The sequence below is a fragment of the Lemur catta genome, chromosome 15 (genome assembly GCF_020740605.2).
Source record: "Lemur catta isolate mLemCat1 chromosome 15, mLemCat1.pri, whole genome shotgun sequence".
NCBI classification, from domain to species: domain Eukaryota; kingdom Metazoa; phylum Chordata; class Mammalia; order Primates; family Lemuridae; genus Lemur; species Lemur catta.
Window position 1 is genome coordinate 47773997 of NC_059142.1, and position 13365 is coordinate 47787361.

The following is a 13365-nucleotide window of genomic DNA, read 5'->3' on the forward strand; positions in this document are numbered from 1 at the left end:
AATTTTATGCAGCTATGATTTAATACTGCATCTTCATGTTTGTTTACATTTCTCTTGACTGCAAATGGCACTGTGTATGGTAAGTGATGGTATGTGTGTGTGTAAGTTTTGATAAAGTTTAACTTTCTATAACAGATACGTGTATATTTTATGGTAATAAATGATAAAATAGACTCACATCTACATATATTTTATGCATACATGACATACCTAACCTTTTAATTTTTTTGACATTTCTAAGCTACATATTTCATCTGCAAATTTTTTCAAATTGTTGCACACCTCCAAAAAATTTTCCCATATATTCATTGAAAAAAATCCATGAATAGGTGGGCCTGTGCAAGAAGCTACAAGAGAACTGTATTCCTCTCCATTTTGAGTGCCATTCATTCATTTATTTTTCATGCCAAGCCAACATCTAAAAATAAGTGAAGTTGGCCAGGTGTGGTGGTGTGTATGTATAGTCTAACGACTCGGGAGGTGTGAGGATTGCTTGAGCCCAGGAGTTCAAGGTTACAGAGAGCTACAATCATGCCACCCCACACCAGAACCTAGGCAACAGAGCAAGATCCTGCCTATATATATTATATATATAGTAAATATATGTATAAAGAAGCATTTGATTCAAGCAATTTATAGATTTCTTTTCATCTGATTAATCAAATACTTGTTACATCAGTGATCGGTGATACAAACCAGGTGCCATTTCAAGTCAGCACACATTTCAAATCATCTATAAATATAGTGAAATGATTGTCTCAATTCCACCTTAAATTTTTTTACTTTTTTAAAGAAATTAATGAGTTAATTAGTTTAAATTTTACCCTTGAGAAAGAAGATCAATGGCCCACTGATTACATACATCTTAAGTATTTTGACTCTTTGCTTTTATATGTTTTTCTTAAATTTAAAAAACACACTTCATTTTTTAAATTTTTTTCTTCCTCCTCATTTATTTTTTAAAATTTGGTATTAACACATCTAGCAAGGAACAGTAATTAATTTCTGTGATTCTTAAAAATTAAAGAGACATTATTATGTCACAAAATCCTAAAGTTCTATGAAATTAACAGAGGACAATTTAATATGTTATATGAGATAATACAGCATGAATAAAACTACAGAATATTTGTTCTGTTTTGATCTACAAAATGGGAAAAGCTTTAAGATTAATTATATAAACACTGGGTACTATCACTTTTAAAAATTTCCACTGCAACATAAAATTTCAAACCTAGCAACAACTTTATTCTAAATGGTTGCAAAGAAAATAAGAACATAAAAGTAACCCTTATTAACACCATGTTTTAAAATCATGAAGTGCCTATGAAACCTAAGGCACCAGACTTACATACATCTTTAAAGTACAGAAGTTAAATGTGGTAGGTTCCATCAGCAGTTCTTATACCTAAATAGCCGAAGACTGAATCATACCTTATGGCTTCTTTTCCTACAAATTCTGAAGAAACAGGCTCAACAACTTCATTAAAACTAATATTCCCATTAACATTGCCCTCTGATAACTCCGTATAATTTCTTTTGCTCTTTGACCAATATGATGGCTTCAGAAAATATAAAGATGATCTCCGTAAGCCAAATTCCCCTGAAAAATAAACATTAAGAAACTGAGTTATCTCAGTTTTTAAATCATAAAGGCAGTATTTGAAACACATGACAACCTACATGTGTGCACACATGACAACCTACATCTAAAGTGTACATATCATTCCACAATGTATACATATTTCCAAAGATCATGTTGTACACCAATTAATAATCTTTTGTCATTTAAAAATAATAAATAAAGTTTAGGTATAAAGTATTAAATCAACATTATGTGAAAAAAATCAAAGTTTTATTGACAAATAATTCTAGTCGATAACGTCAGAGCTGCTGAGAGTTCATGGGGATATAAAGGTGAGTAAAACACATTTTCTGTGCTAAAGAAACTTATATCTTTATGGGTACAAGTATATACCAAATGACTAGAATATAATGCAGGCTGAATGAGCTGAGGCTTAAATGGGTGCCATCTTAGACGGTCTTTGAACATAGGTAGTATTTAGAAAAGTGGCTACAGTTTATTGAGAAGACTTTACAGAATCAAGAGAGCAACACAGCAACAGGACAGAAATATGAGACTTAGAAATGGTGGACAGTAATAACTGCCCACATAGCATGTTCCATTTTTCCCCTTTCCCCCAGAAAACCTATACCCCTCACTTTTTAAAAATATCTACTGTTCTTTTAGGTTGGCCATATGTTTCAAAGGGATTTCAGCCGGGTGCGGTGGCTTACACCTGTAATCTCAGCACTCTGGGAGGCAGAGGTGGGTGGATCGCTCGAGGTCAGGAGTTCGAGACCAGCCTGAGCAAGAGAGAGACCCCGTCTCTACTAAAAATAGAAAGAAATTATCTGGCCAACTAAAAATATATATAGAAAAAATTAGCCGGGCATGGTGGTGCATGCCTGTACTCCTCGCTACTCGGGAGGCTGAGGCAGTGGGATCGTTTAAGCCCAGGAATTTGAGATTGCTGTGAGCTAGGCTGATGCCACAGCACGCACGCTAGCCCGGGCAACAGAGCGAGACTCTGTCTCAAAAAAACAAAAACAAACAAACAAACAAAAAAACAAAGGGATCTCATCTCAACCACAGAGAAGATTCCAATTGATTTAATCAGTACTCAGCATTCCTCTGGTGACTTATTGCTCCAGCAGCAAGTATGTAATCAACCAGACAGAAGTGAAGGGCTTAGCTGGAGGAAGATGTTCACCCGTTCTCTTCCATTGGACATGAACAAAGCAGCATAACACCCAGTTATTGCTTGCAGCCCTGAGGAAAGCAAATCTGCCAGACTGAAACAAAGGTGGCAAAAACATAGAGAAAGTGGGTCCCTGATGACATAGTTGAGCAGGTCAACCAACTTGGAATCCATCTTATCTCTGGACTTCCTTTTAAGTGAGACAGTGAATTTCTCCTTGTGTAAGCCAATTAGAAAGGTTTTCTGTTAAGAGTAGCTAAAAATAATCTGATGCACTGCACATAAAGTTAAATAGGTAAAAAAAGACTGTATAGATGGATATCAAGTATAATAATGAGGATGAGGAGGATAAAAGATTACATATATAAAAGTACTATGGAAGACATTAATATATAAAGAGTTTCCATTTAATTCACCAGAATATGCCCAGCAAGGTTTCTGAGCAGGTAATAAATGTGATTAAAAAAGTGGTGAAGTGCTTAGAAAGTCTTGAGGTTGGTAACTAGATGAAAGATACCACAATGGTCTAGACTAGTGTTACACAATACAATTTTCTGCAATGATGAAAATGTTCTGCATCTGTACTGTGCAACTTGATAACTAACAGCCACATGTGGCCACTGAGCACTTGGAATGGGGCTTGTGCTACTGAGGAAATGAATTGTCAATTTATTTAATTTTAGTTAATTTAATTAAAAAAGCTACATATGGGTAATAGTTACCATGTAAGACAGTACAGTTACAGAATATAGATAAGAGTGATGAAGAACTCAGGGGGACAGAAAAAGTGTTGGATATTTAATGTTACTATTGAATCTGAAGGAACTGGCTATACTGGCTATAGATGCAGGACAGGAGATGAGGGGAATGATAGAAGTTACAACATTACTTTGTAATTTTGGACTTTAGAGGATAAAATAAGATACTTTAGTTAAAAACGATTGACATGAGAAGGAGCAAGTTAAGAAAGTCAGCTAGAGACTTAAGGATTTCAAAACAAACTGCTCTCCACCCAAATGTTTATTGCAGCATGATTCACAATTGCAAAGACATGGAATCAACCTAAGTGTCCATCAACTGAGGAATGGATAAAGAAAATGTGGTGTGTGTGTGTGTGTGTGTGTGTGTACACATAGCCATAAAAAGAAATGAAATGTCTTTTGCAGCAAGTTGGACGAACTGGAGACCATTACCCTAAGGAATATCAGGAATGGGAAAACAAATACCCCATGTTCTCACTTACAAGTGGGAGCTAAATGAGGGGTATATATGGTCATAAAGCAGTGTAATGGACATTGAAAACCAAGAAGGGTGGAGTGTGGGAGGGGGATGAGGGATAAAAATCTACCTACTGGGTACAATGTACAGTATTCTTGTGATGGGTGTACCAAAAGTCCTGACTTCAGCATTATACCATTCATCCATGTAACAAAAAAACTTATACCCTCTGTATCTACTGAAATTAAAAAAAAAAATCTGCTCTCGTTTTACACCAGATACTTATGTTCACTAGTGACTAAGGCGTAAGGTACAAAATATACTTATTTCAAATCAAATTAAAAGCTGTAACAATGAATATGATTTAGGGTGCTCTGGCTAGAAAAATAAATTAAGTTGACCCTAGGTGGTCAAAAAAACCTAAAAATCTTTAAAGTAAAATGTAATAAATACCCACATACCTGGAATGATTTGATCAAGATAGACAGCCAAGAGAACATAGAATATGCTATTAAGTACTAGCATGGTAAGAGTAATAATTAGAGGATATGGGCCTTCAGTCAAATTTGAAAATAAAGCACCTTCATTAAAATCTTCTAAATGCATGACCTGAAAAATAGAAACATCAACTTTATTATGTAAAAATGATACAAACAAACAAAAGCTAACACTACTTAGAATTATTCATTATATCCAGAGTAATAAACAGTACCAAACCAGGTCTTTTAACAGATTTATACAGTTTACCAAATCAGTAACATAAATTTATAAGGAAAACAATAAAGACTTTACCCAAATATAAGTTTATCACAATTCCTTTCAATCATGTTTTTAATGCTGTGCTTCAGCTAGGATACATCCACTCTAGGGGTACTTAATTCTAAAGCAATGATTATCAAATGAAATAAAATTAAAGCATGATGTTAATAGTAAGTAATGTAAACAAAAAGGTTATGGTCCATTTGGAAATCAAACAAATTAAGTATTAGAGTACAAAATTACAGTATCTTTCCAATATTGAAAAGGGAAAAGGTGTTTTGATTAATTAACACAATTGTTAAAGTATTCATAATAAATATATGGAATAGAGTAGAAGAGAAATGTATGAGAGGCTGAAGCCTCATTTAGGTCCCAGCCCTGCCATTAAGTGAATAAAATTTAATTACATTAGTCTGGATTTCAGTCCCCTGATCTGCAAAATGAAGTAAATGACAATGAAAGGCCCTTCCACTAATAAAAAAAACCTATGAATCTATAATTCTACAGACTTCCTAAGAGAAAGGTGGCCCAGTGGACTCTCTAAATGTGTAACAATAGCTCTTAGGTCTCAAGTAATTAAAATGTTTCACTCAAAGGTAATAAATATCCTATCTTAATTAAATTTCTTAAGTCAATGTTCTACCCAACCAACATGAGTAATCTCTTATATTTAGTAATTATGTTTTTTCTTTGTACATTAATCAAATTTATGTTCTATTACATAAAGCAGTTTCTCATAAGATTTTTTTCACTTAGAACCTGACTACTCCTGTAAGGACTATTAAAAATCAAATTTATAAATCCAAATATTATTTAGATAAATGACAGTTCTATGAAGCCTAGGCCTATAAAATTTACCAGGCTTACTTATTTCACTACTACACTCACTGTATTTGTTCTGCTCCACACACAACTTTCTGCCAGGCATTCTTTTGAGATAAATTTACAAATGGTAGCAATGTAACCAAGCCATAGAGCAATCAGTATTACCTGACATTTAAACCAATGACTATAACACTGCTGTCCCCAATCCCCAGGCTTGTACAGGTCCCTGGCTTGTTAGGAAGAAGGCTGTACAGCAGGAGGTGAGCAGCAGGCAAGCCAGCAAGAGAGGCTTCATCTGTATTTACAGCCACTCACCATAGCTCACATCAAAACCTGAGCTCTGCCTCTTACCAGATCAGCAGCAGCATTAGAGTCTCAAAGGAGCACAAACTCTACTGTAAACCGCGCACGCAAGGCTTCTGGGTTGCTTGAGGGATCTAGGTTGAATGCTCCTTATGGGAATCTAATGCCTGATGATCTGAGGTGGAGGTGGAGCTGAGGCCGTGATGCTAGCACTGGGAAGCAACTACAAACGTAATAAACCTAATGAGCTTGAATTGTCCCAAAACCATCCCCACCACCCCCCAGTCCATGGAAAAACTGTCTTCCATGAAACCCAGTCTCTGGTGCCAAAAAAGTTGGGGAATGCTGCTCTAACAAACTGAGCTTTTGCAGTGAAACAGATTACCAAAATATACTAAAATAAAAAGTAAAGAACTTATAAACAGAACATTTAACTGAAAATGTAAAATTGAAGAAAATATAAATAAAACTAGATAAAAAATGTACTCCAGTACTCGAAAATCATTTTTTCTCATGTTAAACTTTTAAAATAATATTTTGCAAATCAAGAAAAAATGTAGTGAATGCAAGATTAATATGTTACTTACCTGTGCAATACCAATCAAAAATGTACATTGACAGAAAGGAGTAAAAAGCCATACTAATGATTTGGGGAAACTTTCCATGAGGACTATCAAAAGGCCAATAAATCCAAAAGCCACAGTGACAAAAAATTCAACTATTCCCACATGCTTTGATTTTTTGAAAAGAGGTGTCAGCATTAAGGCAAAAAATACCTATAAAACATAAATATTAAGGTTAATGTATTGTTCATATACACTGGTATGAAAACAAAATTAAATTTTGTTTATGAAAGAACAAGCTATTTTCACTGGAAAATATATTAATTAAAATACAACTATAATTTCTAAATAGTATTTTATTTTCATATAGTGAAATACATGTAAAATTTTAAACAATTATTAAATACTGCATTTTATATGTATATCAAAGGTTGAGCATGACCAACTCTACACTACAGAAGCCATATACAACCATGTGTTTCTGTAGTTAGATGTGTAAAATACGTGAACAAAACAATAAATTCATAAACTTCTGAATACCAGACCAATCTTTTAAACTTAATGTGTTGATAAAATAGAAAGCCAGTTTAAAAAAACGGGCAATTATACTTGGAACTATGAGAGTTATTTGTAATTTACCATTAAAAAGAACACAGGTGATAGTCAAAATATTTAAGAACTGATAGAGGATGGGCACATAAACCAAACAGAATGGAAGCTGGAACCTCTTAAAACAAAGACTGGTCACTGAAACCCAAGTATTCAGCCAGTATGCCAAATGAATATCAAGACTGCTAAAGAGCTATATTTACAAAGACATATCTTTAAAAATCATCATCCTATTGCATAAATTAACTTGAAACTGTCAGGATTTCATGAAGACAAAGGAAAACCATCTAGTCCTAGACAATCTTAATTACATATATGGTTATATAAAGATAATAACAGATAGATTCAGAGGAATTGTATGTGAAATACATCATGTGGAAAAAAATTAAATCTAAACCTGAGACTATTTTGTAACTTTCTTAAAACTGTGGAGGTACAATAATGCTATATCATTTACTAACTAAGTCATTTATCAATAACCAAGTAACAATCTGTTACTATAAGTAAACCAAAGAAAAAGATTTTTCTGTATTATCAAATATTTTGAAAGTTCTTTATTTCCATGTCAAGTTAAAATACTTACAGATGACAATCCATACAGGAAAAAAAGTAGAAATATCACAATGCTGCTACTCTGAGGGAATAACAAAGAAACTGTTGCAATGACTGCCATAAGAAGGGACATAAGAAAAATCAAACTTGTATACAGAAGAACCCAGGAAAGCCTAAAATAAGAATACAAATACATTTATGGTCAAATGCATAGGCTTTAACAGTTAAAAAATCATTTTAAACAAAATTTCATATTTATTTTAGCCATTTTATCCTTAAAATTCAGTCAGTGTACTCATTTCTGTGTATGCTCATATACTGAAAATTAATACTCTTTTAAGTAATTAAAATACAGCACTGGTTAAGTTATAGGTAAAAGTGTAATCTGATGTAGAGATAAAATATTCTCCGAAGAATCAAAAGAGCTATGGAAATTAATAGCAATTCATGATTATTTATTTATTTATTTTTTTTACCGACAGTGTCTAGTTCTGTTGCCCAGGCTGGAGTGCAGTGGTGTGATCATAGCTCACTGCAGCCTCAAACTCCTGAGCTCAATCCTCCTATCTCAGCCTCCCAAGAATATAGGACTGCAGGTGCATACCACTATGCCCACGTGATTTTTCTTTTTTTGCAAAGATGGGGTTTCCCTATGTTGCCCAGGCTGGTCTTGAACTCCTGGACTCAAGCAATCCTCCCACTTTGGCCTCCCAAAGCACTGAGATTATAGGAGTGAGCTACCATGCCCTGCCCTTCATGATTAATTTAAATCTAATAGTATCAAAATTCAACAGTACACAATACCTCAGATTTTCTTAAAATACAAGAATTTAATGAATCAATATAGTAATTTTCTTTATGGTATGTGTTATAATTAAACCTCTGATAGCTTTTGTAACTGTAAACAATAAAAGCTATTTCACTAATCAATGACATAATTACTACATTTACACAATGTGAGATCAACAAGATCAACAATGAATTCATTACTTTTACTCAAGATTTCTCTTCAAATCATAGTTCAATGGAATTGCTACAGTATTAGTTTTATTATATATTTATTTTTCTCAAGTTAGTAGCTCATGATTTAATGCATGATGTCATAAAATCACTGAGTTAAGGCTAAAAGGTAGCAAAATCACCAAAATTGAATCCATCCTTTTACAGAGGCAAAACTGAGGCACTGAGAGAATGATTTGACTAATTTCATCTAGCTACTGTTTCCCCACAAAATACTTTAATAACCCAGGGCATCTTAAAAACCAATCACTTCTAAAATAGCAGAAAAAAGAAAAGCAAGCAAAGAAAATATGTTATATACAATAAACCCATAATGTAAAGTGTTATAATTGTTACAATGAGCTAACTGTAATAAAATTTTATAAAATAGACAATAGCAACTCACATGCACAGTATTAACCTTACCCAAAAATGAGCTTAAAACAAATTTTCTATTACATAGTGGAAAGAGTAAGGAAAACACACTCAGAATTATTTATAAAAATGTATACTTCTATGAAATTACGATTGCATTAAAATGCTGAGTTTTGTGTGAACACGTTTTTAAAATTTGTTTCTCTATAAATTATTTGCATTTTCTTTATCTTAATTCACCCAAATAACTAAAACTTTCCATAAAAAAAAGTCCACATATTGTACATACGGACTTGAATTATTTTAACTAAAATTTTAATATCATGTATATGCTATAATATTAGGAGAGGACTATACCAAACAATTTCTAACTTTTCAGGATTTCATATTTTCTGTACTCCGAAATACACAATGAAATACATGGAGCATGTCTCATGGATTCAAACAAAATGTGAAATAAAATGTAAACATGTATTGTCAATATAAGCTTTCCAATTCTTCTTCCCTTATGTTAAAGCAAACCAATAAGTTGTGGAAGCTTCTTGACTAGTCTCAAATTCTAAGACAAAGGCAATCATTGTAAGAAAACAGAAGCAGCACCTCATTAATCTGGGTAAATATCAAAATTATAATTCTGAAAACTTGCATATTTAATATAACTTTTAATTATACTAAGTAATAAATTTTTAATAACATACCAAAAGGCAGTGTCATGAAGTCCCATTATCTTTAAAAATTCTTTTAATTTTTTTTCTTTTTCTGCTACGATATGAATTGCCAAAAAGTACCCAAAAGGTGAAAATGCTATAACTAGGTATATTAAAATTACTCCTCGGGGAAAGGTATCTATTTCTACAACAGCAGTTTCTCCCATAATAACAGCTTTAGTTGACTCCAGCTCCTTCCAAAGAGAAACATTGGTCTTCAACTATAATTAGAAAATGTAAACACATTAAATTAATTTAGTTCTCATAGTAGCCCCTAATAAAATGTGACAATTGTACCCCAAATATAGTGAATAACCTAGTATAAACATAATCTTCAAAAAGCTACACACTTGAAATAAAGTGAGTGACCTCCACATCAAGATAGAGTAGAATACTGCATTTAATTCACTCCGAAAGCATACAATAAAGTTTAAAGTTGGTGAGTATACAAATTTGATTAAATAATTTGTCAAAGAAAATAAAATTGCACAATTATCATCTTAAGCTGATAATTATATGCATCTTAAAAAGTATACATCTTCAAAATTGAGGAATTTAGGAATGATTATTAGTGCCATCATTCCTCTGTTTCAAAAATGTTCTTTTAAGTATCATGTCCTATTGCTTTGAAATCTGTACATGCAGCACACATAGACAAAATAATGAAACTATTTAAGCCATATGACATTTCTAACATTCAATTAAATGTCTAAAATGAGATCTGTCCTGCCTATTCACCCAACTATGGTCTGGGTAGTGGATGGCTAAAATCTTTGGCCAAAACACAAGTAAGTGCTATAAAATCATCAATGTGATATGTCTCATATTTCACTATCTTTACCTTAAACTTCTATACTATTAAATTTGTGTAATATTACATATCCTTACTACATTTACACTACGTTGCAAGAGTTTGTACAATTCTACATGCATTATATGTTTTGGTTCTTACAACAATGCTGCCAAGAGAAGTATTATTATTGCAGTCATTTTACTATATAGCAGTCTAACAACTAAAAGAGATGGGACTCCTATTCAGGTCTTGATTCCAGTTCTATCACTGCTCATACATAGTCTAAACATATATAGTTCAGTAGAAAACATTGTTGTTATACATTTTTGAAATTACAATATTTTGTAGCAAAGTAAATTGCAATCAGAAAAAGCAAATAGAAAAAAAGAAGGCATATACATATAGAACATTGGAGGAATAACATATGCTTAATCTGAATAGTTTGAATTCTAACTAAGGAAACTTGATCTTACTGGTATCTAGTTCAGACACAAAAGTAGGATTTTTTAAAAATAAATTTCATGATATTAAATAAAAAAATAAGACTTCTTGGTTATCTTCTTTCTTAAAGGAGTTGTAATAATAAGTTACGTATTTAGGCTATTAAGTATGAAATGTCTGATTTCCTTAAGTATTAAGTTTGACAGTTGATACCTCTGACATTTCACTTTGACACTTCTTGTTTTATTTTTATTGTGAAGGTACATCCTCATTCTTTCAAATGCATTGTTTGGCTTGTGATTATCTTTCCAATTTTTTTACAGCAATTTTTGTGGAACCTGGATAAGTAAAAAATTCATGTTATTTTTTAATATTAGTTCTGTCATGGAACAAATGCAGCACCGACAGCTCGAAATACCAACAAAGTTTTTGAGAAGGGTGTGACTAATGAACACACAGTACGTAGTTGGAGAAGTTCCGTTTTGGTAATTTTAATCTTGAAAATGAACCACATGGGCGACCTAAGACCAAGGTGGATAACGATGAGCTGAAAGCTATAGTGGAAGCAGATTCATCTCAGTCTATGTGTGAAGTAGCAGCAAGGTTTGACATTACTATTCCAACAACACTGAACCATTTTGAAACAAATGGGCAAGGTAAAGAAGTTAGATGGATGGGTACCACATGAATTAAACAAGAGTTTGAAGAGAAATTATCTCAAAGCTTGCCTTTTTTGCTGTCAGAACATAAAGGCAAACCATTTCTACACTGTATTGTTACCAGTGATGAAAATGGATTCTTTTTGAAAATCACAAACATTCAGCACAATGGCTGGATAAAGATGAAGTGCTGAAACACTTGGTCCAAAACCAACTATTCATCAAAAAAACTAATGGTGTCTCTTTGGTGGTCCAGCGCTGGTATTATCCACTATAGCTTCATGAAACTTTATCAGTCAGTTACAGCAAATGTCTACTGCAACCAACTGGATGAAATGAGGATGTTTGTGATTGATTAAGCAGCTGAGATTGGTCAATAGAGACAGGCCAAACCTCTTGAAAGACAAAACTCAACCACATGTCACACAAACAACACTGCTCAAACTAGAGCCTGGACTTCAAAACTCTCTGTCATCCACCATATTCACCAGACCTTGGACCAACTGACCACCACTACTTCCTGGCTTTGGACCACTTCTTGCAAGGAAAAATATTTAATTCTCAACAAGCTGTGGAAAACACCTTTTGTAATTTCATTGCCACTCTCTCTCCACGTTTCTTCGCTACTGGCATAAACAAGCTACCGTTAAGATGGCAAAACTGTGTTGATGGTTTATGCACATACTTTGATTAATTGTACTGCTTCTTGTTTGAGATATAATAAACTAAACTTTTGCTTTGAAATCAGACATTTCATATTTAATAACATAAATATTTTGATGTATTCTGCACATGTGATAGCAGTCAAACCAAATCTTACTGTAAAGAATTAGGAAACAATTATTAAAATATTGTTTGGGTTTTTGTTTTTCTTCCTTTATCCTACTTACCTGTATAATGGCAGCATCTATGGATGCTTGTAAAACTGTGAACCCTGAGGACCAGTACTGAGCAGCCTCACATGACTTTGAACAGCCAGCTATGGGGAGAAAAAAGTGAGACTTAAGATTTTATAAAACATGCAAGTGCATTCTTCTAAAGATAACATATGAAGGGCTACCAAAGTCATGGAATCAATCGGTCTCTACAGGACAAAAGAAAATAAGCTATTGCCCTTCAAAGGCAAATAATATCTATAAGATTCCTGATTGTTTATTTCAAATTCGGAAATAAAATGGTTACATGTGTTAGAATCCTGAATAGTAAATACATAAAAATGTAAGGAGAAAAATTAATTATAAACATAGAAAGTTCCATTTCTGTTTAAGGTAAGTCATTCTACAGTGACTTAGCTTCAAACCACTTCCATGTGCAAGTAAAAGTCAAACGTAAGCAAACAGAAAAAAGAATTTTCAGTAAGGGCTATCTGGAATCAAGTCACAAATTCAGTACTTGACATAGTGACTTAAACAATGTTCAATAAATGTTTGTGGCTGATAATATCTCTTCACAGGTTTAAACAACTAAAGGCTGCTTTCTATGTTTCAAATGTAAAACTAAAGAAGTTTATTAGTGAAAGACTTTGAGATTTTAAAGGTTTGTACCATACCATAAGCAAAAACAATTACATGGAAAAAATGTATAGATTTAGAAAATCATTTAATTCAAAATACAATTTTGCTTTATGCTATCATAAGTAATATATAAATGTATTAAAATTAAAATGGATATTATATATTTTATATTATGTATATATAGATAGATATTTGTCTAAACATAAATATTTTTATGCTATACTAGACAGTTTTCCTATCTGAACAATTAAGTAAATTTTAAAATGCCAATGTTGGACTGCATCAA

The 13365-nt window shown here is 32.7% G+C and overlaps 1 protein-coding gene across 5 annotated transcripts in view; it reads right to left on the reverse strand.

Annotated features, from left to right (window-relative positions):
- Positions 1-13365, reverse strand: part of ABCA5 (ATP binding cassette subfamily A member 5) — a 78805-nt gene that overhangs the window by 43908 nt on the left and 21532 nt on the right. For 3 of the 5 annotated variants that reach the window (XM_045569524.1, XM_045569523.1, XM_045569527.1), the window contains exons 6-11: positions 12456-12544; positions 9664-9893; positions 7623-7764; positions 6455-6643; positions 4442-4589; positions 1435-1603 (exon numbers count right to left, since the gene is read on the reverse strand). In XM_045569524.1, coding sequence (XP_045425480.1) covers positions 1435-1603; positions 4442-4589; positions 6455-6643; positions 7623-7764; positions 9664-9893; positions 12456-12544 — 967 coding nt within the window. Of the gene's footprint in view, positions 1-1434; positions 1604-4441; positions 4590-6454; positions 6644-7622; positions 7765-9663; positions 9894-11119; positions 11131-12455; positions 12545-13365 lie in introns of those variants that run through there. The other 2 variants (XM_045569525.1, XM_045569526.1) reach the window with 2 other exon arrangements.